Source organism: Anser anser, assembly GCF_964211835.1.
Source record: "Anser anser genome assembly, chromosome: 6".
NCBI lineage: Eukaryota > Metazoa > Chordata > Aves > Anseriformes > Anatidae > Anser > Anser anser.
In genome coordinates, this window is record NC_139726.1 from 28000770 (window position 1) to 28025507 (window position 24738).

The 24738-nt window shown below is 37.6% G+C and overlaps 1 protein-coding gene across 1 annotated transcript in view; it reads right to left on the minus strand.

Annotated features, from left to right (window-relative positions):
* Positions 1 to 3366: 3366 nt before the first annotated feature.
* Positions 3367 to 24738, minus strand: part of FAM117B (family with sequence similarity 117 member B) — a 28728-nt gene continuing 7356 nt past the window's right edge. The window contains exons 2-8 of the mRNA XM_083842278.1: positions 23826 to 23977; positions 19063 to 19155; positions 18455 to 18568; positions 14474 to 14617; positions 13332 to 13557; positions 12445 to 12565; positions 3367 to 9268 (exon numbers count right to left, since the gene is read on the minus strand). Coding sequence (XP_083698404.1) covers positions 8950 to 9268; positions 12445 to 12565; positions 13332 to 13557; positions 14474 to 14617; positions 18455 to 18568; positions 19063 to 19155; positions 23826 to 23977 — 1169 coding nt within the window. The 3' untranslated portion in view covers positions 3367 to 8949. The remainder of the gene's footprint in view (positions 9269 to 12444; positions 12566 to 13331; positions 13558 to 14473; positions 14618 to 18454; positions 18569 to 19062; positions 19156 to 23825; positions 23978 to 24738) is intronic.

Consider the following 24738-nt stretch of genomic DNA (forward strand, 5'->3'; position numbering starts at 1 on the left):
AACTGTATTTGCTGCATCATTTATGGATAATTTTACCTGCAAATTGTAAAAAAAAATTCTACCATAGCTCTTCATCAACCCTATACAGCACTGAACTCTGAACATATCTTGCAGCTGAGTAGTACTTCTGTAAATGCTGTACACAGGAACAGTATTTTATGTCACGATTCTGCAGAAGCCATGCAGAAGATCTGGCCTAGCCCAGGATTTAGACTTTTTGTTAATTTGCCCAGGAGCACAGAGAGCATAGATTCTCTTCTGCCTGACACACACAGCCAGATGAATTCTGGAAATGCTCACTATTCACCAAAGCTTTTACAGGAGATGTGGAAACCTCTCTAACAGCCATTTCCATCAAAACTGAAGTGTCTTTATGCTGGTCAGCTAAACTTTTACAGTTAGCAAAAACATCCACAGTGTATTGTGTAACAGAGTTTCTCAATGATTAGCTTAATCAGACCACCTAAGCTCAGAAGTGTAGGAATTAATGAACAGTGTTCATAATGAACAGTGTTCTATTTTTCTTCCAGTAACTAGCTTTTAATCTAATTCTGTTGTGTTTTTTTTCTTTCTTTTCTGCGAGTAATGTCACTACAATGTCAGAATGTTATTCATTACGCACATGTTCCTGTGTCAAAACAAGCATCTGTCAGAGGTCCGAGTCCAAGGACTCCCTCAGAAATACAGGCACAGGAAATAAAGTTCTATAAATGGTCAATGCAGGAGGCAGCAAGTAAAGTTCAACTGGCACGATTAAGTCTTATGAAAAGTGCACACGCAGTGGTGATGAACCCATTCAATTTCAAGCGTGGGAGAATTTCACCTGAATTATTTCCTCCACCATATTCTGTTGTTGAGTTTACGTTACACAGCTCTGAATCCTGTACATCTAGCAGCTGAGCAGAGCTCCCGTAAATACCATTTACAGTAAGAATATATTAAGACAATAACAATTTGCAAAAGCTGAGGAGAGACCCAAGAGGAAACAAGACAACAACAAGGGAACACAACAAAACACAAGCACCCTTAGACTGTAATTTCTATACCAATTTTCTATACAGTCAATCCTAACTCTAATAGGAAACATACCTGAGAAATTCTCCTAACTGGTGTCCTGCCTGGTTCTAGCTCACTTCTGTCTAAAGAAACAAAGTGAACAGCTATTTAACCAATAAACACAACTAAAACATTGAATCAAGACTTGGACTGTCACAGCTCACCACACAGAGTTACTCTTTCAGTTATTTTTGTCTTCATAGATTATCTTCATCAGCTTCTTAGCACACCTTGCAGTTAACCTGCATGTAATAGAAGGTGTGAAAAGAATTTAAACACAGAAGTAACCAGTAGGAAAAAAAAATTGAATTTTAGCATTAAAAGTTGGTGGATATTTGCTATCTGTTAGACCACTTGTCTGGTGTGTAAAATACTACTTTGAACAAAGTGGCCTTTGAATCACGATTTTCTCCAAAACATTCCCAGTAAACATTAGATTTCTTCTAAACTAATATCTAGTAAATTGTAAGGCCCGCGCGCCTTTCCCATTTTGAAAAGCCCTTTAAGTAGCTTTTTTTCCATAGATAAAAATCAGCTGCACAGGCATTACTATTAAAATGCAAAGGACCACCCAGTAATTACAACACGAACCACCCACTCATGCCCAGTAAAACAGGATGGAAAACACTGGAAGCAATCAGATACTTGAAGTCAAACTAAAAAATTGGAACAGGATTTCTGGGGAATGGGGGCACTATAGCACTAGTGAATTGCTGTTGCTGAGGGAGTCTTAGTGGTACGTTGAGCTTTTATATATATACATACATACATTATATATATCATTTATATCAGTTTTACATGGACTCCTTTAAACACAGGATAAAGGATATGTTGACAAGGACTTTCTGCTTTGCTCGGTTTTGCTGTAGATTTAGAGGAGATACCAAAGTATACTGCATTGCATGTAAAATTAGTCTGCAGTAAAAGTAGTTCTCAATTGTTTCTAAAAGCCATAAATAACAGAAAACAGTATGCAAAAAGTATAGTAAAAAGGATATAAAAAAATGTATTTACAGTAAAATCATCTATTCTTCCTCACATGCATAAAACCATTGCTACCACACTTGAAATTAGTAGGGAAGAAATAGTTTAATGGAGCACATGATCACAGCATATTTAATAAAGAATCAGGACCTGTTCGCTTAGAGACAGTTAAACATCTGCAGACTGCAGAACAGGTAGGAAAGAACAAAATGTAAGAAAATATCAGAAACATAAAAGTCTCTAGTATTCTGCTCCAAACTTCTCAGAAGATGTGAGCACTTTGTTTTAAATTTTAACCAAATAATATCAATTTAGCACAAATTTACCCATGGACCCTGCTATAAAATGCACATACTTGGATCGCGATGCTGCTGTCACGTGTATTGGCCCAACTCTCCTCCTACTGATGGGAAAACATAAGCCAGATGTGTTTTATGGTGTACACCCTGGAAGCCCTTCAATTCCTTACCAACGTTCAGGAAAGTCTTCTACTTCTCTCTTCGTTCTGGAATGAAATTTAGCTGACAATGCTTTTGCAGAAAGGGAAATTGCTCCAAGCCTTCTAGACAAATTAGACTTAAATTTAATACAACAGCTAGCAAAAACTTAAGTACGTAACTCACCCAGCTCACCACTGTTTCTAGTGTAAAGGAGCCCTGGCTCCAAATCCTGATTATGAATGAAGAGGCTTGATTTTAGTGATCAGAAGCGTGTAGAATGAGAGATTATGCCTACAAACGTCTTAAGTACCCTCCCCAGTAGGCTTCTTTGATAGCTATGTTCTACTGAACAGCAGCTGTGAGCTCACCAGCAGGAAATATGAGCAACCTGACCTAGTGGGAGGTGTCCCTGCCTATGGTGGGTGGTGGTGGTGAACTTAGCTGGTCTTTAAGGTCCTTTGCAACCCAAACCATTCTATGCTTCTGTGGTTCTATGAAATCCAGGTCTTTTTTCCTCAGTCTTGTCTCTCTGCCTTTACTCTCAGAACACTGGTTGAATCCTTTTGTTGCTAAAATCCAGGATTTGCAGCATCTTCCTCTAATAATGGACTTGTAAAGTGCTCAGGAGCTGACCAAACCTACTGCAGATGAAGACAGGGAAGACTTATTATTCTGAGTTTGACTGCTGTGAGGATGCACTGCAGAAATAAGAATATGGATTAATCAGATTTCCACCCTGGTGAATTTTGTTTGGAAGGGCTAAAAGTGCTTATTTTATTTGGATTAAATGCCTACTGCCTTCAGGGTAAATCCTGATGCAAATCTTCAGGCTGTCAGAGCACACAATTTCTCACTATAAAAAAAAAAAACCACAAAATCAGCCCACACCTGGAAGTGATGACTTTATTTTAGGACAAAAAATAAAAAATAAAAATCCCAAAAACATTCCACTATTGCAGTCTGTAAAATTTTCCTTGTTTCCAGTAGAAACAGTCCACAAGTCAGAACGCGAGATAAAAAACAACATTGTGCAAAATAGTACTGGCATAACTACACATAGCAAAGACTAGTGTAAATCAAGAATTCCATTGAAATTAGTAGAGCTGCTCCAGTTTTACACCAGTGTACATCATCTCAGAATAGGCCCTTTTTGCAAAACATCCCTGGAATTCCCCTTGCTTACAAAAACAGCCTTACATGCAACAAGTAACTGATCAGTACAACATACACAAGAACACCTCCACAAGTTTATCACAGTGTAACAGAGAAAAACATATCAGCCAATTTCATACAAACACAAATCTAATGGCAGTTTTGGACAGCCCTTGACTGCTACCCTCAAAAATTGCACGTTTCAACAAATGAAAGATAATTTAGAATAAAGCCAAGCAATAGTTTCATTTAACTATTAATACATTGACAATTAGGGTGGATGAGGTGTCCAGAGAGGGTTTTTATTTTATTTTTTTAGCTTATTAGATTTTCCAAGGAGAGTTGTTTCAAAATTAATCTGTGTAATAAATGTAACTTCCAGTGCTTTCAGGCCAAGTCCTCTTCTGCAATTCAGATACACCTGTCAACACTACAGAAGTCTCGTAGTCAAATACAAATCCCAGTGAAAAACTACTAAGCAAAGACCATACCTAAGTATTTACTGATGACATGCAACGAATCAAGAAAGCAGTAACAGAACTCCATTTACATTTGGAGCATTCAGAAAGACTGTTGCAGTTGGTTGGGATGCAGGACTGGAATTTCACCAAACACTTATGAATAGTTAGCCTTCTCTCCCCATTTGACATGCAAATTGTAACAGTTTCAAAACAATGCATTTAGGTCATTCCTTGTCTCAACAATATGCCAAGAGCAGAACTGATTCCCAAAGCTGTCAAACACTCACAAATTCTTGTCAAGAAAATATACAGGTACATCTTGCAATTAATGGTCATTTTGTTTTCCTGTAGAGCCAGGTTTAGAAAAACAATTTCATATCAACTCTTAGACTGTAATGAAATAAATTCTCCACAGTGTTTTCCACCCCCTCAGTTAGGAAAGGTGAACTTTCCATTACCTTTTCAAGAGATATATATATTTTTTTTATTTTAATAGATACTAACCTGGTTTTGGTCTAAGCTACCGCAACATCTTTAGACTATGGCATTTGATGAAGGGCACTTAAACTACAGAATTATATGGAGAAAGTACAGTCCTGACATTCTCAAGTGTTTGGGTATCAAGGGTCTTTTTTGCAAGTTATATTAGTTTCATGAGAACAAGAATGTCATAGAAACTTTGCCTTGAAGATATTTATATTAAAAGTGTGCATCAACTCTGGATGAAGAAAGGTCTGCAAGCCCATCCATTAAAAAAAAAGCCTTATAAGTATCAAACCATACAGTTTAAACAAGCAGACCTTCAGCAAGGCATTACTGCCATGCCACTGAATTCTATCGAACTCAATAAGCAACAAGAAGTTAGGCTAGAGGCAGAAGAAAGGTTAATGGATATGACTTTCATTTTTTCCTCACTACCAATGTTTTTTCTTAATGTCACACGTCCCTTGTTTCAGAAGTTAGCAACTTTTAACTCTTTGAGTCTCAAGTTCAGAAGCAATAAGCTTTATATAATGTAGGACTAAGAATTTTCAAATGTATCTGCTAACAGGCGTATAATATTTACATTTAAAACATTTCCAGATATTACAGCAATAAAAATGATGCAAGAACCTATTTTCAAAAGTTTTCTTCTTCTCAAAAGGCTCAGCTTCAGTGTCCTTCAACATTCTCAAACTCTCAATTTCAGTAAATCGTATTTTAGAACAAACCAACAAATAGCCCTGAGAGTAAACATACTTTTAAAGAGCTGCTTTACTTAAAGCAATAGCAAACACAGCAGTCATTTACTTCCATGGTATGCGATATTTAACTTTCACTCCCTTTTTTCTCACTCAGTATATGCATGTGTTCCTCCCAAGGTATATGTACTCAAGCATTATCTTTTACTTTCCCAAGTACTTAAATTTGTTGCTACAGGACTATAGCAAGGAAAGGACAGCTGAACCACATTAAGGTTTAAAAAAATTCTTGTCTTTGTGCCTTGAGTTTTAAAAAGAGTCCAACAGTCATAGCTGCCAGCATAGACCTTCATTACAATGACCTCCTGCCTTGTGAATTACATAGAATTTACAACTGAAGGAACACCTTTTAGTGTATGCAAAAAATCAACTGTCAGTGTTCAATAACACTGCCTCCAGCCTTCAGTTTGGCTAGTACTATGAAATACCAGGAAAACAGATTATCAAGTGTGTCAAGTTGTATGTAAAAAATAGACCTTTAAGCGTTGTGGTTTTTTTTAAGCTACAAATTAGTTAATCAAGGAACTGACTAGGTCTATGCATAGTTAGGTTTTAAAGTGTGCTAAAAGAACTTGAACTCTTTCATTAAGACTGTGCTTGAACAATGCACAGATTAAGCCCCCATATAGCCGAATATTCCAACTCTATACATAAGAGGTTTTTAAAAAGTTCTACACGTTCTCAAAGTTATTTTGATTTAAATACTTCACCTTGCAGCTCTGCTAATGGCACAAAACAGCACATGTGAAATTTAAGGCTAATTTTTGTGTGCATACATGTAAAAGCTGGTCTTAGAACAAGAACTGTTGTATTTTCTGAGTCTTTAGTGTGGATTCACATTAAAGTAGAGCTGCCACAGCAATCAACAGAATCCTGTACATAAAAAAAAACCTGAACATTGTCTTGAATCCCATTTGTTTTTATAAAAAGCGAAGTCCTCATACACTTCTTTTTCTTTTTTTTTTTTTTTTAAATCAGAGCAGCTCACTAATTTATACAGTACATTGTCTGATAACATACAATGTAAACTCCTGAAGAGATGCTTGAGTACTACAATAACAAGTGGAAAAAAGTCCCAGGTTAAGAAAGCCCACTGCTATTTGGGAGAATCACTCTGATGAAAACAAACATCAGAATGCAGTTTTGGTGAAACCAGTTAAGTCTCAAGGCTGTAATAAAGGCTATATGTTAACTTTAGCCCTTCGATTCTTAACCATTCAGTTAAGATCTCCTGATAAAGCACTGTGCATTTTGGCATTGATGGAGAAGCTCTTTACAAGCTACTGCTACAGAAATAGAAAACAGACTTACACAAACTTCCTTCACCTGAATGATCCCATCTTCTGTGAATCCAGTCATACCAGTTTTAAACAACCTATCTAAAGCAGTATATCTTAGACTTCAACTTTCTCTGCAACTGTTTCAGAAGAAATTAATATCCACAAAACCTAGAAAAGAACCATCAACTGGTCATATTACACAAATTTGATGCACAAACCCACTTATTTTAAAACCTTCTCCCCCTCAACAACTTCTTCAGTGTAAATCAGAGCTGTTACTTCAAAACAGAGCTCTTTAGTCCCATCTGCACACATCTATCTATTTTAATGGGAAGAAAGATAACAAATCAAATTCTGCTCATTTACTAGTTTAACAGATCTAATATTTTAACACCTCCTGGTACATTTTTCGTTTGCTGAATTCTTGCATAATGTTTTAAACAGGGTCTCAACTCACCCTGAATGCAGGACTTGTATAGGCCAGTGTGACTTACACTTACTTGCTCAGTAAAGTTTATTGCTATAAGACAGTTATTTACGTGGGATTTACAGGAACAGTAAGTGTGCATCAAAACTATGACTATTATCTGCAAAGGTATGCACATTAACTTTGTTTTCTAAGTGAAACGTTTGCAACCAAATACAGCATAATGAGCACTGAACAACTTCGTTAAATTTGCGGTATAATTTTTACATGTAACTGGGGGGAGGCGATGGGGGGACTGAGTCTTCACCATGGAAGCATCATAAATGCAAGTCAGTGAGAACTGCTCACGTGTAACAGACTAATATTCAGACTCACAGAGTATCCACAGTGACATAAATTTGAACTTACTGAATCTACCTCTGTAAAAGAGGGTACAAGGCAAACGTTTTATAAGTTGATATGACACTGGTATTCAAGTCACTGCAGTTTTTTGCATATCTATGTTGTATATACTTAAACGCAAGTAATACACTCCAGGAACACAAGAGAAACCTCACTGAAGTTCCTGAACAGCTTCCATTTGAAATGGCCCTTTCCCCTATTTTCATCTTTTACTATAACTTCAAAGAAACCATAAACTGCTGCATATGAGGATAGACTAGGTGTCAAAAAATCCTGTTTTACGTGACAGCCTAAATTGCTAGTCAAAAAAGAGAGAATGTGTCTGGCACTGTAAACTACTGTGTAACGGATGCCAAGGCTGACGAGCCATCACCTTCAAGGACACACAAAACACTATGACAAAAGAGAGGGCATCATGCACAGGTATTTCATTATGTGGCTAGGATCTATAATACAGTGATGAGTCACCACAGAGCAAGTTTGTGCCAAGAGCGATTAATGACTCAGGCTGACCAACTCCGTAAGTAGCCAAGCAAACCTGTAAGAGGCAAGTAGCATATTTTCTGGAAGAATAGAGAACAGGAGGGTAACATGTTTTTCCCACCCCTGCACAAAAATTGTATGGACAAATGGAACACTACTGGGACAAGTGCTTTAGAATGTAATTCTCCAGCCAATAAACCAACACTGGGTGGAACTGGGTGATGGAAGGAGTTTTAAGAACGTGACTTACCGGAAGCACAAATTCACGATATCAACAAAAAAAAGTACACCACATACTAACACTGCTTTTTAGATACTCTTCAGTTTTAAAATTTTCAAACACATTAACTTGTTTTATTTTGTTTAGGGCTGAGGCTGTTCAGCAAGGTCACATAATTTGAGACTGCTGAAATACTTCAGCAATCCTTTGGTCCCAGTAGCTGTAAAACAGCCAAGTAAAAAGAAACTTCCCTACTAAAAAATGTGTGTGTGGGGAAATGGGGGAGAGAATTGTCACCAGAAAAGTGTCTTTTAAACACTATCTGCTACACACCACGAAAGTCTTTGTTATAAAATACACATATTCATACAAAAGACATCTTGCAAAACCATTTGATTGCCCCTCCCTCTGCAGGTTATAATGGTAAAATGGGGTCAGCTGGTTGATCTTGAGTTTTTTCTTTTAATGGAAAAAGTCAAAGGACACACAGCATCACAACAACTGGTCCTTTAAATGGCAAAGGATTATGACAGTTTTTGTTTTCACCAGTGTTTTTTTTTTTAAAAAAAAAAGCAGGCGAGAAACAGAACTGCAGTCTTCGCAAGCAGAAAGTGCAACAGAGCATCAGCTGCTGCATCATCCTGAACTTAATGTGCTACCAAACTGTCAAGTATATGAACAGGTCAATTATGGCAGTGCCGTAAGTTGTTAAAACAATGCAAATAGCGTGATCAGAAAGATCCAGTCAACTGGTTCCAATTTTTCCCAGTAGTCGCCCAGAAAAATTTCAAGACAATCTATATCTACCCTTCAGCTTCCTCAATATGTCCTGATTGCTGGAGTATAGAGGTCTGTGGTATTACTGTACTTGTTCCACGAGAGATCCTGTCTTGATCCGTGTTTGCAGACAATGAAGCCATAGAAATTGGCTGTAACAAACCGGGTGTCATGCTGGAGGAGACAGTCAGGCTGTGTGTAGTGCCCTTGAGTGTAAGATCCTGTGTGGGAAGAAGCGGCTTGAGGATGCTGACAAGACAGAAAGCAGAGCCACTTTTAGGAATGAAATTCACTTTGTTCTTGTCAGGACAGTAGAAGGCTGGTATTTCATGCAGAGGCTTTGGCCTAGAATAAAACAGACACAACAGTTTTAAAACAACATTTAACAAATCATGTTAATGGCAGGCAATGTGTCTTGCTGAACATGTCACCAGCAACAAGCTTAGGTTTAGACGTGAAGTATTTCAGTTAGTCAGTGTTATCCTAATGACACTCCTGCCATATGGCAAACAGCAAGATTGCTTAAACCGCTTGCTTACTTTTATTGGAAGATAAACAGCATTTTCTTAAAGCAGGATGTCTCCGAAAATCTAGACCTGCAATCTTCATGTTGCAGATCATAAACTCCATCCATGAACTGTTCTATCCAATATATGAGAAAATAGTCTCAATCACATTCTCCAGAAACTTTCACAGACCAACAAGAACCCCCTGTGCAGGCAGACACACTGTATACAGCAAACCTTGTGAAAGAAAGCTGGTATAGCAATGTTTCTAACATTACATATCTCAGGGTTGTTAACGATCATATGGGATCCCCCTCTTCAAGACTTCTGCCTTCTTTGCATGTTCATCTGCGTGTGGCCTTGATCTCCATAAAAGATGAACATGCCTTATTTAAAAACCTCACTGCAGAGAGTAAAATGCAGTATGCTCAAAGAGATATTCACAATCAGGTACCTATAACCTAGGAATGAAACATGGAACACACATTTAGATACTGACTCTCAGTTTCACAATGTCAGAGGCATGCTTTATAAAAGCTAAAACTGAAAGGGAAATCCTGGATAGAATAGGAATGGCTTCTGTGTCTACTTGTAACCCTGCAATGTATGTCTAATACGCTAGTCAAACTCTGCGTAAAGACCAAACCACAGGAATCTGTTCCAAAGTCTCTATTTCCTGCTGGAAAATAGCCATCCAAAATTTACACTCATTCATGTTGCTAGCACTGTCCTTTAGCCTATAACCTACCCCTCTCTTCCAAGTGTTTATAAGCCATATCCACCTCTACATTCAATCTACCAGGCTAATCAAGCTTAACAGAAATCAGCCTCGTTTATCATTTTTTTAACAGTTGAAAATCCCGTAAGCTTCAAATAGAAATCATGTCAAATTAAAGCTAAGCTTTGAAAGGTTGCATTCACGTATTCTATGTGTGTGGAATCCAAGTACCAGATGAATGCAGTTCCTAAACTGGATTTGCAATGCTAACAATTACAAGCATCTTTGAAGCTACAAATAAGACAAATATTCTGAATATCAATAAACGTAGAAGCCACCAGGCTACGGTTAATTTTCAGTGTGGAATTCATTTTCAAGGTGGACTCCTCAACTTACTATATGCCTCCCCTCCTTCTTATTTGGGCTGTTAACATCTGCCATAATAAGACAGACCAACCCCATAGCAATATTTCTGTTGATCTTTGCACTGCTGCTCTGTGCAAAGGGACACTACTCAAAACGTGACATCTGTTTCATTAGTGGTATCTCCCACTGTCTAACAGCAGAAGTCAACCTTCTGCCTGTTTTAGTAGCTTAAACAAACAAGCTCTTATCATGCTACACCTGTAGAGTGATACATGAACTTGAACAAAGTTCAGGTTCTTGATACTACAGAGAACGCAAAGCTGGTCACTAAATCCAAGTCATTTCTTGATACATTGCTTCCTGCATTGTTCCTCATGCTTTAAATTACACATGAGAGCACATGCCTTTGTAGTACTTCATGTAGCATTACTGCTCAACTGCTCAGGACACCCATTCACCTTTCAGAGCTATAAATTGAGACCTCAGTCACAAGGATCATCTCCACTTGACATTAAACAAGAGTATCCAAACCCAGTACACGTTTGGTTTAAGTATTTACTATCAATTAACAAATCATCAAAACAACAAAAAAATTTAAAAAAAAGAATCTAATGATGAATCAGCAGAGGTAGGAAATTTTTTTAGAAAAATTGTATTAACTCAGCTCAGTTGTGATGCAATTCCCTGCAAAGGACAATTCTGAGCATAATTTGATTCTTCTTAATGATAACCTAGAGGAAGGAGGCAGGACTGAGTAATACATTAGTGTTTCACAAAACAAAGGAAGAAGCCTCTCCCAAAGAAAAAACTACTCAGACCTCTTTCAGGAATGACTATATAAACCATACAGTTCTGTTTCTAAAATGCACAGCACTCTGCACGGAGCAGCTTCAGCATGAAGCCTGGAGGTTCCCAAATTTTATGAAGTATTCACTTAGGTTTTAATATAAATGGAGCATTAGTCTTTAAGATAATAACTATCTCATAAATGACCTGTAACTTCTCACTTCCATCACCTTGAAGCTTACACAGGTAGGAATTTTACTTACACATATTCCTTCCTTGTAAAGTGTCTGGGATTTTTTGTTTTTGTCTTTAAAACATGTTGGAACATAGCAGAGATACTACTAGCCTACAGGAAGCAGAATAATTGGGCTCATTTCTAACTTGTGCACAAGTTTCATAGGCATGGTCAGATGCCCAACAAGAATGACAGGGGTCTACGCTAATGTGGAACAGCTTCCTGGGATGTACTATTCAGATTTGGAGAAGGACCCAATAACACAGAGCTACCTCAACCTACATTTGAGTCTTCACCATAAGACGACTGAAAGGACTTTGCCACAACTAATAATACCTCCCTGGGCTTTGGATAGTAGGGTATAAAAAAATGAAAAAAAAGGTGCCATACATCTAACAAGCTGTGACATAACCTGGCTGATGCACCTGCATTTACAGCTTCTCAGTAAATCTCCCTGTGCCTGATCATTTGAGTTCCTCCCCACTATTTGCCATGTAAGAGACAGTCTTACATTACGCTGGTTTGGCCATTAAAAAATTGGTTGGAATGAAACTGACCCTTGAGTTTTAAAATGGTCAGTAAGTATATTTTTCAGGCTAATTCTGAAAACTAAGAAGGGGAAAGGTTGTACAAGTAAAACTAGCAGAAGCCTAAGCTACCAGGTGTAAAGTAATCTTAAAAAAAAAAACACAACACAAATAAACAGTATGCTGAGGTTTTGATTTTAACACACAATTCCAGCAATGATACATAGATATATACCAGTATACAGTCACGCAAAACAGAGACCTAGCTATCAGCACGGTTTTAGTAATAAGTCTAATAATTCTGATCTGACACAAAAATCAATAAGCCAGTGGGTAACTCTCAATGTTACATGTTATTTCCTATGTAGTAAAGATTGACTTACAAGCTTTCCTCAAAGACTTTCACTTTTTCACAGCCCTCTGGTGGTTCACGCTTGAACATGTAGCTGTTGTTGGGTTTTGGTGAGGTAGCATATTTTGGCAAGGGAGAATTATTTCCATTCTCTGCAGGAACAGAGTATATTATCACTGAAATATGTCACACTATAAAAAAAACTTAAAGTACGTCATTATAACAACACTATAAAAGGTATATCTGAAAATGACCCTTAAATTAAACCCCACTTTGTTTATCAATGTTATAAAATTAAAAAAAAAAAATCATTTATTTCCAAATCTTTGTTTGCAAGCAAGCTTTCTTGTCTCGATCCCTTTCTTCATATCATACACAGGTTACTCTGCATTCATTCCTGGACATTTTCAGTTTTTAACTGCTGATCTGAATCTGTGGTACTGTACCATCATCATCTAGCCAAAAGAAATGGGCAGGAGCCATATGCCAAACAAAAACAGTACAGGTTTCTGTTGAATTGTAAGATTCTGTTGTATCTCAGAAGTTTTCTGGTAAAAATAAACAAATGATCTTGACCGAACCAAAAGGACTAATTTATTTTGCTGTTCCACCTCTTGCTGTATACTCCTGCTTCCCTAGCTTGCTTAAAGTACTTGAAGAACATATTATTTAAAAACAAAAACTTGTTTGGAAAGGACAGTCCTCACGTATCTATCAAGCTTCAATTATGGAACACCAGGTATGTGCACACACACACAGTATTTAGAGCAATTTGGAATAAATGGATCATTTGCAAAGAAAAAAATGTTTTTAACATTTCTCCATGGATGTGGGAAACAGCTCTCTGTTACTACATGTTCATCTACGCAGTAATGAGTTGAAGTTTAGCACTGTTAAACATTTAAAGTTACACAGTACCTTTATCTCTGGAGTCAGCAAGAAGATCATCTGTAGAACATGGACTTTCCTCACTGCCCTCATTAGAGATGGTAAGAAATGAGGTTGGAGATACTGACTGGGAACGGCTGCTATTATTACTACCCCTGTCCGCTCCACCAGGCGTTTGGGTATCAATGCTGCGAGTACTACTACTCCGCTGAACTAATGGAGGTGGTGCACGGTGTCCATCTGGAATATCTTGAGGCTGTTAAAAATAAAGGGTATCAGTCAACTGCTCTGATCTGGTTGGTAAATTGTTTAAACTCAGTAGTGCTGACTTTTTTTTTCCCCCCGTGTTTCATAAAATCGAAGTAGAAAATTCATTACACAGGACTCCAACAGAAGATAGAATAAGTCAAGTTTGGAAACAAAGAACAACAGTTCTCAAGACTTCAAAGAATCACAGAAATGTTGAGGTTGGAAGTGACCTTCTGAGATCATCTAGGCCAACTCCCCTGCTGAAGCAGAGGCAGCTAGAGCAGGCTGCCCAGAGTCCAGTCAGGTTTTGAGTACCTCCACAGACAGTAAACTCCACAACCTCTACTCAGAGCACACAAATTAAATTTTATGGTTTTTTTTGTGCCCACTGCCTATTCTACTGCTAGTGGGCACTACTGAGAAGAGTATTCCTCCCTCTTTATTCCTTCCCATCAAATATTTCTACACATTGATAAGGTCCCCCTGAATTTTCTCTTCTCCAAGCTGAACAATCCCAGTTCTCTAAGGCTCTGCTCACATGAAAGATAGTACAGTCCTTCTGTACTTCAGTGTCTTCATGGCCCATATTTTTGACGCTTTATCAGAAAATTTACCTCTAAAAATACCTGAATATAAAAGAACAGGTAAGTTATGCTTCAGCTGGGATGGAGACACTTCTTCAGATCGGGCAAAGGGAAGAAAAATCATTGCAGAATCTCTAAAACCAGACATTTTGTCTTTTTCTGTCTTCTTTTTCACGTTTTAACTCCTCTTTTTGCCTTCCACAAGACTTTTCAAATAACTTTTGTCTGGAATTTTGCTTTTCTAATAAATTTAATTCAAAAACTGTGCAAAATAAAGCTTTTGACTTCAAAACAAAAATAAAATAATTACAGAAAGCAATCATGGTGGCAGATACATACAACAAGCTGTTCTTCTTTGTCTCCTGTCTCCTTAATAATTATCTCAATCTCTTGATTCAGTCCTTCTACACTGTTTCGGAATCGCGATCCTGTTGACTTGGTAATAGGTATCACAGGAACAAGAGCACTCTTTGGGACTGGAGCCTGAAGAACCAGAGACAGTGAGAAAGAGATACAGATTTACTTAAATGATGTAGTTATTACTTCTACTCAAAAATGATCCTTTAAACAGAACGTATCTACTCCCCAGTATCAAGGACTTACATGAAACTATAGTGATTGTGTTAAAATGGATGCCTTAAATTGAAGGCATCCTTTTTTTGTTTTTCAAATCCAATCTCTAGCTTTTCAACAGTCTAGTTTCAAAACTTCCCTTTGACACAGTCTGCCTCCACCTCTATGTTGCTTTGCAAGTGAAAATTTAACAGTGAACATTCAAATGCAAGTACTTCTGAAGCCTCTAAAACATATTCCCATTCCTTTTGGCATGAACTATACCATAATTCCACTTCCTTCTCTGCCGGATTTATCACTTGCAATTTCATTAAAATTATGTTTTTAATGGAAGCCTGGTGTCACCTACAGTACCGTGACAAGCACAGAAAAAAAAATATTCCACAAATGCAAGATAGTACCACTCTTAGCCCAGATCACTGAACTTTAAAAAAAAAAGTATACTTAAAAAAAAAAAAAAGGACAGTAAAACTCCTGTGCAGAATTCTTCAATGGCCACATGTGCTGAGATTGAGAACATCTCTACTGGTTGAAGGAAGGTAGCCTTCTCACCTGTCTTCAGAGTTTTTTTGTTTGTTTGTTTGTTTTTCCTTCTTCCCTTTAAGTAACAAGACTGCACACAGACAGACACCAAAGCACTGCGACTTGACATGTCAATTCTCAAAAACCATGTAAATAATTTGTGTGGCCTGGAGACCACCTTAGAAAAAATAGTGTAAACATGAGTTCTTAACGCAAGCATGTGTCATCATGCAGACTTATAATCACAGATCTCTAAGACAGGAAAATCACTTATGAATTATATTGGTTTTGCTTTACTGAAACATTAGGATAGCTATAAAATGGGGCTTGCAGAGGACTGCAAAAAATTCCTCTTCAGGAAATGCTTGTGACTCATTGTTTATGTCGACAAAAATTCAACATTCTTAGAGTTGCCAAACTTGGAAAGACTTTGAAAAGTTTTGCCTTAAGATTAAAAAGAGAAAATAGAAGCTACTGGAGAAGAACAAAAAAAACGTCTGAGAAACCACCCCTGATAATACTGTTCCAAACAAAGCCTTGGATCAACAATCAGGTGAACAAATACAGGTCAATACCTGTTAATAATACAGATATATCAGCACAAATTTAGGTACTAAATGAATTTAGGTGTCTAAATGAAGCAACTGTGTATGTAACCATTCTTATGACAAACCAAACTTGTTAAAAAGCAGAAAGCAGAATGATGTATGCTAGAGCGTCTAAGATTTCAGCAGCCATTAGCTAAATCTGGGAATTCTCCAGCATTTAATCATGATTGTCTACCACAAATTCCTAGAACCACAGCACTATTTGAAGTGCTCAAAGTAGAAAAGCACAAATGGCTCCAGAATAGCTTGCTATGCTTTGATACAACGTTTCAGACACGCACAGAAGGTTTCTTTTGAAAGAGAAGGTGACTTGTTAACCTGGACTGCCAAAGATCCTCCATACAGTAGATAAAATTTCATGAGCATAATAGTGTCATTATGATGCCACAAGTTTCTGTATGTAGAATTTTTATCTGGTATCTTTCAGAATAGTAGCATCTCTGATCATTTTTGACATTAATTTAGAACAGCTAAAAGATTATCTACATTAGAATGACTAACTTAGTAATCAGAAATTTATGGATTTGTGAACTACGATGTGAAACCCGTTCAATAGCGTGCAATTCTCTCCAATGTAGCCAAGTGCCTACAACAAATGTCCCTCAGTTTTAATTTTCTGTTGCTGTTCTTGAAATGTCTCAATTCTCTGTAAGTATTGAACAAGTCTTCAGAGAAGTTTTACAAATTTGGATAAAATACTTGCATCAAGTATTCTGACCATCCACATATATATTATTTCTTTTTAAACCTTTTGGCAACTGTCGTAAATTTTGTCAAAAAAACACATAGAACTGTCTCATTTATCTGTCTTTTTATTTTGCCTTAAGCTACAGCAATCACTAAGCATGTTCTACTGTACAGCATGTTCTACTGCACCCATGCTTAAACAAACCAGATCAAATGTGGGAATTCCTATTAGGCAGCTTGCTTCAAATTCAAATTCTTCTCCTTTCTAGCTTCTAGGCTAATACTCCACTACATAGAAGAGGAAGAGAGAACAGTTTCTGTTTGGACATTTAAAGCATTTGAATAATTCCTAAAGTTTATCAAAAATGTACTTCTAAAAATATAATCCTAAATACAATGCTTGCCAGTAGCAAAGAATTTGAACTAATAACAAATTGAATTTAAGATGCACTTATATACTGAAGATTCATGAATCTTAATTAAATGAACTATAACAGAAGTTAGATCTCAGAAAAAAACGTTACTGATTTTTATACAAACAGTAGTTAAGAACAGTGCAAAAGAACTCAAAGCACTGTACTACTTTCTTATGTCCAGTATTGAAGTATCCCAGGTTCACTCAGACACCTGTTTTCAAAGCACAAAAGAACGTAGCTCCTCAAGATTGTACGTATGGTTCTCCTTTCTATTTTTCATTTCATCTTTTAGCAAAATGGGTGAGTACCCATACAGCAGGACTTATGCTGATGTTGTGATAGCTTCCCTCCCTGACCTAAATTATTTTTGGAAGAATGGAAGGACAGAAAGGAAGCAGCCAACAACGTACATTATTTATTAAAATAATGCTAACTGAATTTTAGGAGCAATTGAGAATATTAAGTTTGCAGAGAAGCTTCACAGCTGAAGTACTTTATCAATTTACAGTATCAACAGTTAGACAATTTCTTTCAACTACATCAACTGACAAGGCAAATATAACATTTGTTCTTTTTGTAACTGTTAAAAAAGGTGTTAGATCATAAATATACATTCATGAGATACCAGTGGAAAAAGAAAATTTTCTTCTGAAAAACTGGCCAAATTTTCCTAGTGATTTTTTGAACTTACTAAAGCAAAACAGACCTGAAAAATGATTTGTGTCTAAAAGAATGTAGTATTTCACCATCTGCTATCAACTCAGCTAGAAATATTACCTCCCTGTGAACCTAACTGCAGCAAGTCTCAAGATAAAACTACAACTGCATACAGAACATGTGGTGGCCTAACCATCGCAATTTTTGAAATGATTACTACTCTAAGTATCAAGGCATGATAAATTGCAGAAAATAAAAGGCTGAAGGCAGCCACTAAAAACATAAACACTTTTAATACAGCATATAAAAGAAGTTTAATACGGTACATAAAAAAAGTTGCCATCCTTTTGTCAGGTAAGCTCTCTAAACCTGTTGATCATAGGATTAAACAAGCGCTATAGTCAAGAGAAAATGCGATCGGCATTAGCTACAGTTTTGAGTCTGTATCATTTTACTGCCAGTTGGCTCCATGCCATACTCTACATGCTAATTCATTATTGTTACAGCAACACTTAATGAAAAAGATAATCCATGGGTTTAGATTAAACTTACCTGTCATCCTTAAGCATAGGCCACAGAAATATAAGCTTAGTGTCCTGCTTTAAGGAAAAAATCTATCTGAAATTCATGGAACGATGGAGTTGCAAACAAACCTAGCCAAGTAACAAAATGATCCTGGACCCCACACACTTCATGCAGTCAAAGGAAATGGCCTTATTTCATAGAATCCACCTAAACCCACAACAAATTTAGAAGTATATAATATTTTTATGTTCCCTGTAAGACAAATCACAACCTTGAAATAATCTAAAAACAGTGTTAGCTACCAAACGTGTCCCAGAAGAGCACAGCTTTACCTGACTATGGTTAATGGCTGCGTGGTTACCATGAAATGGAGACTGTCTTTCTTTATCCCGATGATGCCTACTGCTGTGTTTGCTTCTCTGCAATTGTTGACGCAATTTTGCAATCTAATAAAGAAAAAAAATCACATTAGATTTCACCGGATATGTTCAGCTATGCACACAGTTTCATTAATTCTAGTACTTAACTAAAATTCTTTACTACCACAACTTTCATAATTAATGGCAGCACAAAGTTATGTTCAGGTTCTTGCAAACTTAACATGTTAGCTACCATTTAAGCTCAAGCCCAGAAGATATCTTAGGTTTAATGAAAGCACTTGAAACATATGGACTAGTTTGGTCACTGCTGGATTTCTTCCTCTGACGAATGTTCACTGCATTTGACACTCCCCTTATCCCCCACTTCAGGTTTAAAAATTGTAACAGTCCTGCATTATTATAAGAAATCAATACCAAATGAACAGATTGCTTATTACGTAAAGCTTGGGCACTGTAGGAAGTAAAATAATATTCACACCTTCCTTCCTGAAAATTCATGTAACAGTGCATGCCAGCAATAAACTTAATCCAAAGGTATTTCAAATAATAGCACTCCTAACCTCCTTGAGTTGATCTGTGCTGCCCCATGATGCTGAACGTTTGTGTGAGCTTCTCTTCTTTTCTAAATATTCTTCAGCCCAGGCACTTTCAGTCTGTAACAAGGAGATTACAGACTTAAAAAAAAAAAACAAAACAAAACTAATATTTCTACTTTTGGGAAGAATATTTTGAGACAAATTAGAAGAGAACTGTGTTAAGACGTGCTAGATTCAGAACTGTGAGCGAAAAGCAGTCACTGACTAGAAGCCTTACTGACAAAGGAAACATGAGCATGTCGAGTGAAACTATGCGTTCACAATCTTTCAGACCTACTTTAATACAGGTATATGCTAGTTTCATTTCTACCATACTGAAAATTGGTAAGGCAGTATTAACAGCCAGATGAGCTCTGAAGAACCAGTTGGATGGTGTTGAATGTGGATGTCATCTACCTTGACTTTAGCAAGGCTTTCGATACTGTCTCCCATGACATCCTGATAGCAAAGCTGAGAAAGCATGGGATAGAGGAGTGGACAGTAAGGTGGGTTGAGAACTGGCTGACTGGCCGAGCTCAGAGGGTGGTGATCGGCAGCGCAGAGTCCAGGTGGAGACCTGTGACTAGTGGTGTTCCCCAGGGGTTGGTGCTGGGTCTGGTCTTGTTCAACATCTTCATCGATGACCTTGATGAGTGAATAGTGTCTGCCCTCAGCAAGTACGCCAATGACACAAAGCTGGGAGGAGTGGCTGACATGCCAGAAGGCTGTGCTGCCATTCACCGAGACCTGGACCGGCTAGAGAGATGGGCAGGAAGAAACCAAATGAGGTTTAATAAGAGCAAGTGTAGTGTCCTGCACCTGGGAAGGAACAACTGGACATATCAGTACAGGCTGGGGCATGACCTGCTGGAGAGGAGCTCTGAGGAGAAGTTCCTGGGGGTCCTGGTGGACGACAGGTTGACCATGAGCCAGCAGTGTGCCCTCGTGGCCAAGAGGGCCAATGGGATCCTGGCGTGCATTAAAAGGAGCGTGGCCAGCAGGTCAAGGGAGGTGATCCTCCCCCTCTACTCTGCCCTGGTCAGGCCTCACCTGGAGTACTGTGTCCAGTTCTGGGCTCCCCGGTACAAAAAAGACAGGGAACTTCTGGAAAGAGTCCAGCGGAGGGCCACAAAGATGATACGGGGCCTGGAGCATCTTCTGTATGAAGAAAGGCTGAGAGACCTCGGTCTGTTCAGCCTGGAGAAAAGAAGACTGAGAGGGGATCTCATCAATGTGTATAAATACCTGAGGTGTGGGAGACAGAGGGATTTGGCCAACCTCTTTTCAGTGGTTTGTGGGGACAGGACAAGGGGTAATGGCCACAAGATAGAGCACAGGAAGTTCCGCACCAACACGAGAAAGAACTTCTTCACAGTAAGGGTGATGGAGCACTGGAACAGGCTGCCCAGGGAGGTTGTGGAGTCTCCTTCTCTGGAGATATTCAAGGCCCATCTGGATGCCTACCTGGGCAGCCTGCTCTAAGGAACCTGCTTTGGCAGGGGGGTTGGACCCGATGATCTTTCGAGGTCCCTTCCAACCCCTACAATTCTGTGATTCTGTGAATTTGGGGGAGATGGTATATATTATTTCCCACATAGATGTTGAACTTGGTATTTCTGATGCATTAGCTAGAGTAGTTCAGTAGTTGGGAAAGCCTGCACAGCTTCAAAATCATTTTCACACTCAGACTGAGAAAAAGACAGGCACCTTTTCTGAGCACCACTCAGAACACCACTGGAGCTACTGCAAAGCAGGGAATCAAAATTAATGCCCCAAAGGGCTTCAGGTTCATAGGTGTCTCGGGCCAAACAGAAAGCAACACACAAAATACTAAGCTACTTTCAGTGAATCAACAAATGCATTAACATTTAATAAAGAAAAACACATATCATGGTGAAAGTGTTCTGAGAAATTCAAAGTATCATTAACACAAATTTTATTTAAGGTAGCATAACACACAAACAAGCCTGTGATAATACTGCATACTTTACAAAGTTTGCGTTCCCACATAACCACATCCAGAATGGCCTTCACAAGCAGCGAACCGTAAACCCTCCAAGATTAAGTATACTAATTTTTGTCATGGGTCTTCACACAGTCACAAGAAATGTAACTAATGCTAAATTTATCACAGATACTGGAACGCTTTTATAAAGTCATAATTTCCACTACAAAGTTCTGGCCTCTAATTATTCTTATATTCTTATATAATTATTCACATATTATATAATAATATATGTTTTATATATATATACACAACACACATAACACATAATATATATCTTATATAATTATATTCATATATTCTTATATATTATTCTATAACAACTCAAAGACTCCAAAGCAACTGTCTCATTTTAATTTGTATTTTGATATTACTGTATCGACAATTGCAGGCAAAGCCACACAGGTCTGATTGAAAGGAAAAGACACAGAAGTTACCAACCATTGTTTTAGCAGCACTTAAAACAATACCTGCATCTGTGAATTCTAGCCAGACTACAGGATGCTCAATTACACACATATTCATCACCCAATAACATCCTGTATGTACATAATTCAGTCTGGTTTTATAGACAGGTTTCATCTAACACAGTCAAAGCAGGAATCTGATACACAGTCAGTCTCTGGTGATCTCTTACACAGTTTGCTAGAGATGCCCGTAGGTCATAGCTAAAGGCCTGCAAGCCAAAGTGTCTCTCTAATTGCTGCCTCCACCCAGTCTGCTTCCTGAATGACTCTACTCTCAATGCTGTAAACCTTCAGAATCAAGATCCCCCGGTTACTCAACTGGAAAACCTTTTTTATCTTAGTAGATTCAATTCCTGTTCCCTAAACTTTTGAAATCAGAACATATTCATTTCACTAAGCCATCATACTGCTGACGGTTCCTCCAGCAGCACAGTCATGTTTATGTAAAAATAAACCTTAACCATCAGTTTTTGACAGATATGGCATCCTTCCTCTGTTTTGAATACGAAGGTACTTGTGGTCATTCCCTTCACACTCAATATGAAACTTAAGAGTTCTGAAACAAGTGTTTCATGTAATTTTCAACAGTGATTTCCAAACTCCTGTAAATGAGTATATAATTGGGTATGTATTTGCACCTGCAACATATGAACAACATTCCCTTTGTTACCATGACTCAGACTGTGACATGAGTTAGAATTCAGTAAATCTGGATGTCAGACTTCACAAAATCTGAAATCACACACTGGAGTCATTATACTTTTACAAAGTGACACTTCGTCATCTCATCTTCAGAAACACTAAACGATACAACTGGAGAGAGATACCATCTTGGAAAGCTAACTATTATTGTCAATCACATTTGAAACTTGGCCCTAACTCAAATGCTTGCTTTCAGGCACAGAAGATTAAAAGCCACAAAGCCTTGTCAGTGTCACATCAACAAAAGGTCTGGACATATAGATTTATGTCCATATCCCAGGATTTTCTACTGGTTTGATAAATTTTAAATCAGCAAGTGCATCAGATCGTTATTTCCTTCAGCACTATTCTAACATCAGTAACTGTCAAATATACTCATCACATGGAAATACCTAATGCTCTTCCCACAAATCTTTGCAAATACATTTCCTTATATATAAGCCCTTCTACTATAGCAGCTAGGTGCATTAGAATCGGAAGAAAGACAAAATAAAAACATAAGCCAAAAGCTATGCATGAATAGCAATTCCTTATGTACCGTATTTCTTCTTTCATACTCCTCCTCTTATTAAGACTTGCTTACCCCTTTTACCCAATTTTTCAACCATTTTATCTATTCATTTTCCCATAGAAAAAAAAAAAAAAAAAAACAACTTTCTCAGTTCTTCTTTCTTCACCAGGTTCTATTTTTACCTTATCCACATGGGTATAATCTATGAAACAACCTCCTCTTCTACTAAGATGTTCTCTGGATTGAGGTTCTTTGCACAAGATGTTGCAGACCTTGAGAAGGCCATACAGTAACAACTGTAGAGCAGACATCATCTGCTCAACATCTAACACATCTCAGTAGACAGCACACTGAAATCTATTGTGCCTGCATTTCTATTATTGTTTCCAAACTGGATGCAGGCTAAATTCAAGTATGTCCCAGATGCTGCCAGTCTATCTTCCCACTACCCTTCCCTTATATTCTTTAGAACTAGTGGAGACCACTTGTTGTTGAAACCATGCTCTAGGATTAGGGATTTAAAAACTGAGATGTTTGGCTCTTTTACTCTACAAATTAGGGAAATCCACTGTCCAACTGCACCCAAAGAAGCAGGAATTAAACACTATGATATTCAGCCTATGACAGAAAAGGCTACAGTAACTTTTATAAAGGCACTACAGAAGCTTTTTTAAGAGAGAGACATAAATACAAGGAGTTACTTTAAGTTCCTTTGTATAAATTAAAACTAAATAGTACTTAACACCAATGCAATCCAGTGTCCTGCACACAGTAAGAACAACGAGAAAACAGATGTGCAATGCACTACTGCTTCTCTGAGGTAAGAAGAAAGTGGAACTTCTAATAAACACCACAGTTCATGGTCTTTTCTTAGAGAATGCAAATAAAACACATACATAATTGCAACTGTAGAATTCCTGCAATTTGCAAGTGAACAGGAACTTGTAAGCAAGAAAGCCAAAGTGAATGCTTTCAAGGCAATAGCATTCATATATTTAAGAATATTTAAATCCAAAGACAAGTTTTAAGTAAAAAAAAAAAAAAAACAAAAACACTGGCCTACCTGAGTGGCTTTGTCTCTCATACATGGAACAGCTTGCCCATGATTATCACGAGGCCACTGTCCAGCAAGGTAGGGAGCAGCAAGTGTGTCCAAGGAGGAAGTCCGGCGAATAATACTGGAAGGGCTTGATGATGGTGGTCTTGACTTGTCAGCTAGAATAACGACACTTGATTAGAAAGTAAGTCAGAAACCTTAATTATTTTAATTGCCTACAATAAGTCATATCAAACCAGAACTACTATGTTATTAAATATAAAAAAGACACTTTTAAGGGAGGAATTCAGTTTGCATTTCCAATCTCTGTTCTAACACAGAGTGAAACGTGTTTTTCTGGTTTCCCTAAAAATCATTCTTGTGCCACAGATGTTACATCAGTACTCATACACCACCATTTATTTATACCCTCAAAGGCGCAACAGTCATTAAATGATGACAGCTTAGAATAAAAAGATAGATAAGATTCCTCATACCTGCCAATGGCTAACAAAGAAAATCTGTGCTGAATTTCTTCAATTTAATGCCGAGGTTAGAATTCATACATTAATCCTTTCACCTTCACCTACTTGAATCCAAGAGACACTGTAAGCTGACATGTTTTATTAACTACCCAGCACATAATACAACTCTTCACAAATCTGCTGTGTATCTAACCCTTAGCTCCGTAAGTCAACTTTCATTAAGCAATCATTTACATTTTACAAGATGATCAATGCATCTCCTCCCTTTACATGCTGCTTGGTAACTACGTTCATACTTGCCTGACACTAGACCTTCTACCACACCTCAAACATTTCTGGTGTTTACACTGACATCACTTCTAAGAGCAATTTAGATAATAATGCAAACTTTTACTGGAAAGAATTAAAAGTAACAAGGACAGGAAGTAAAACAAGGAGGAAGAATATGGTTGGAA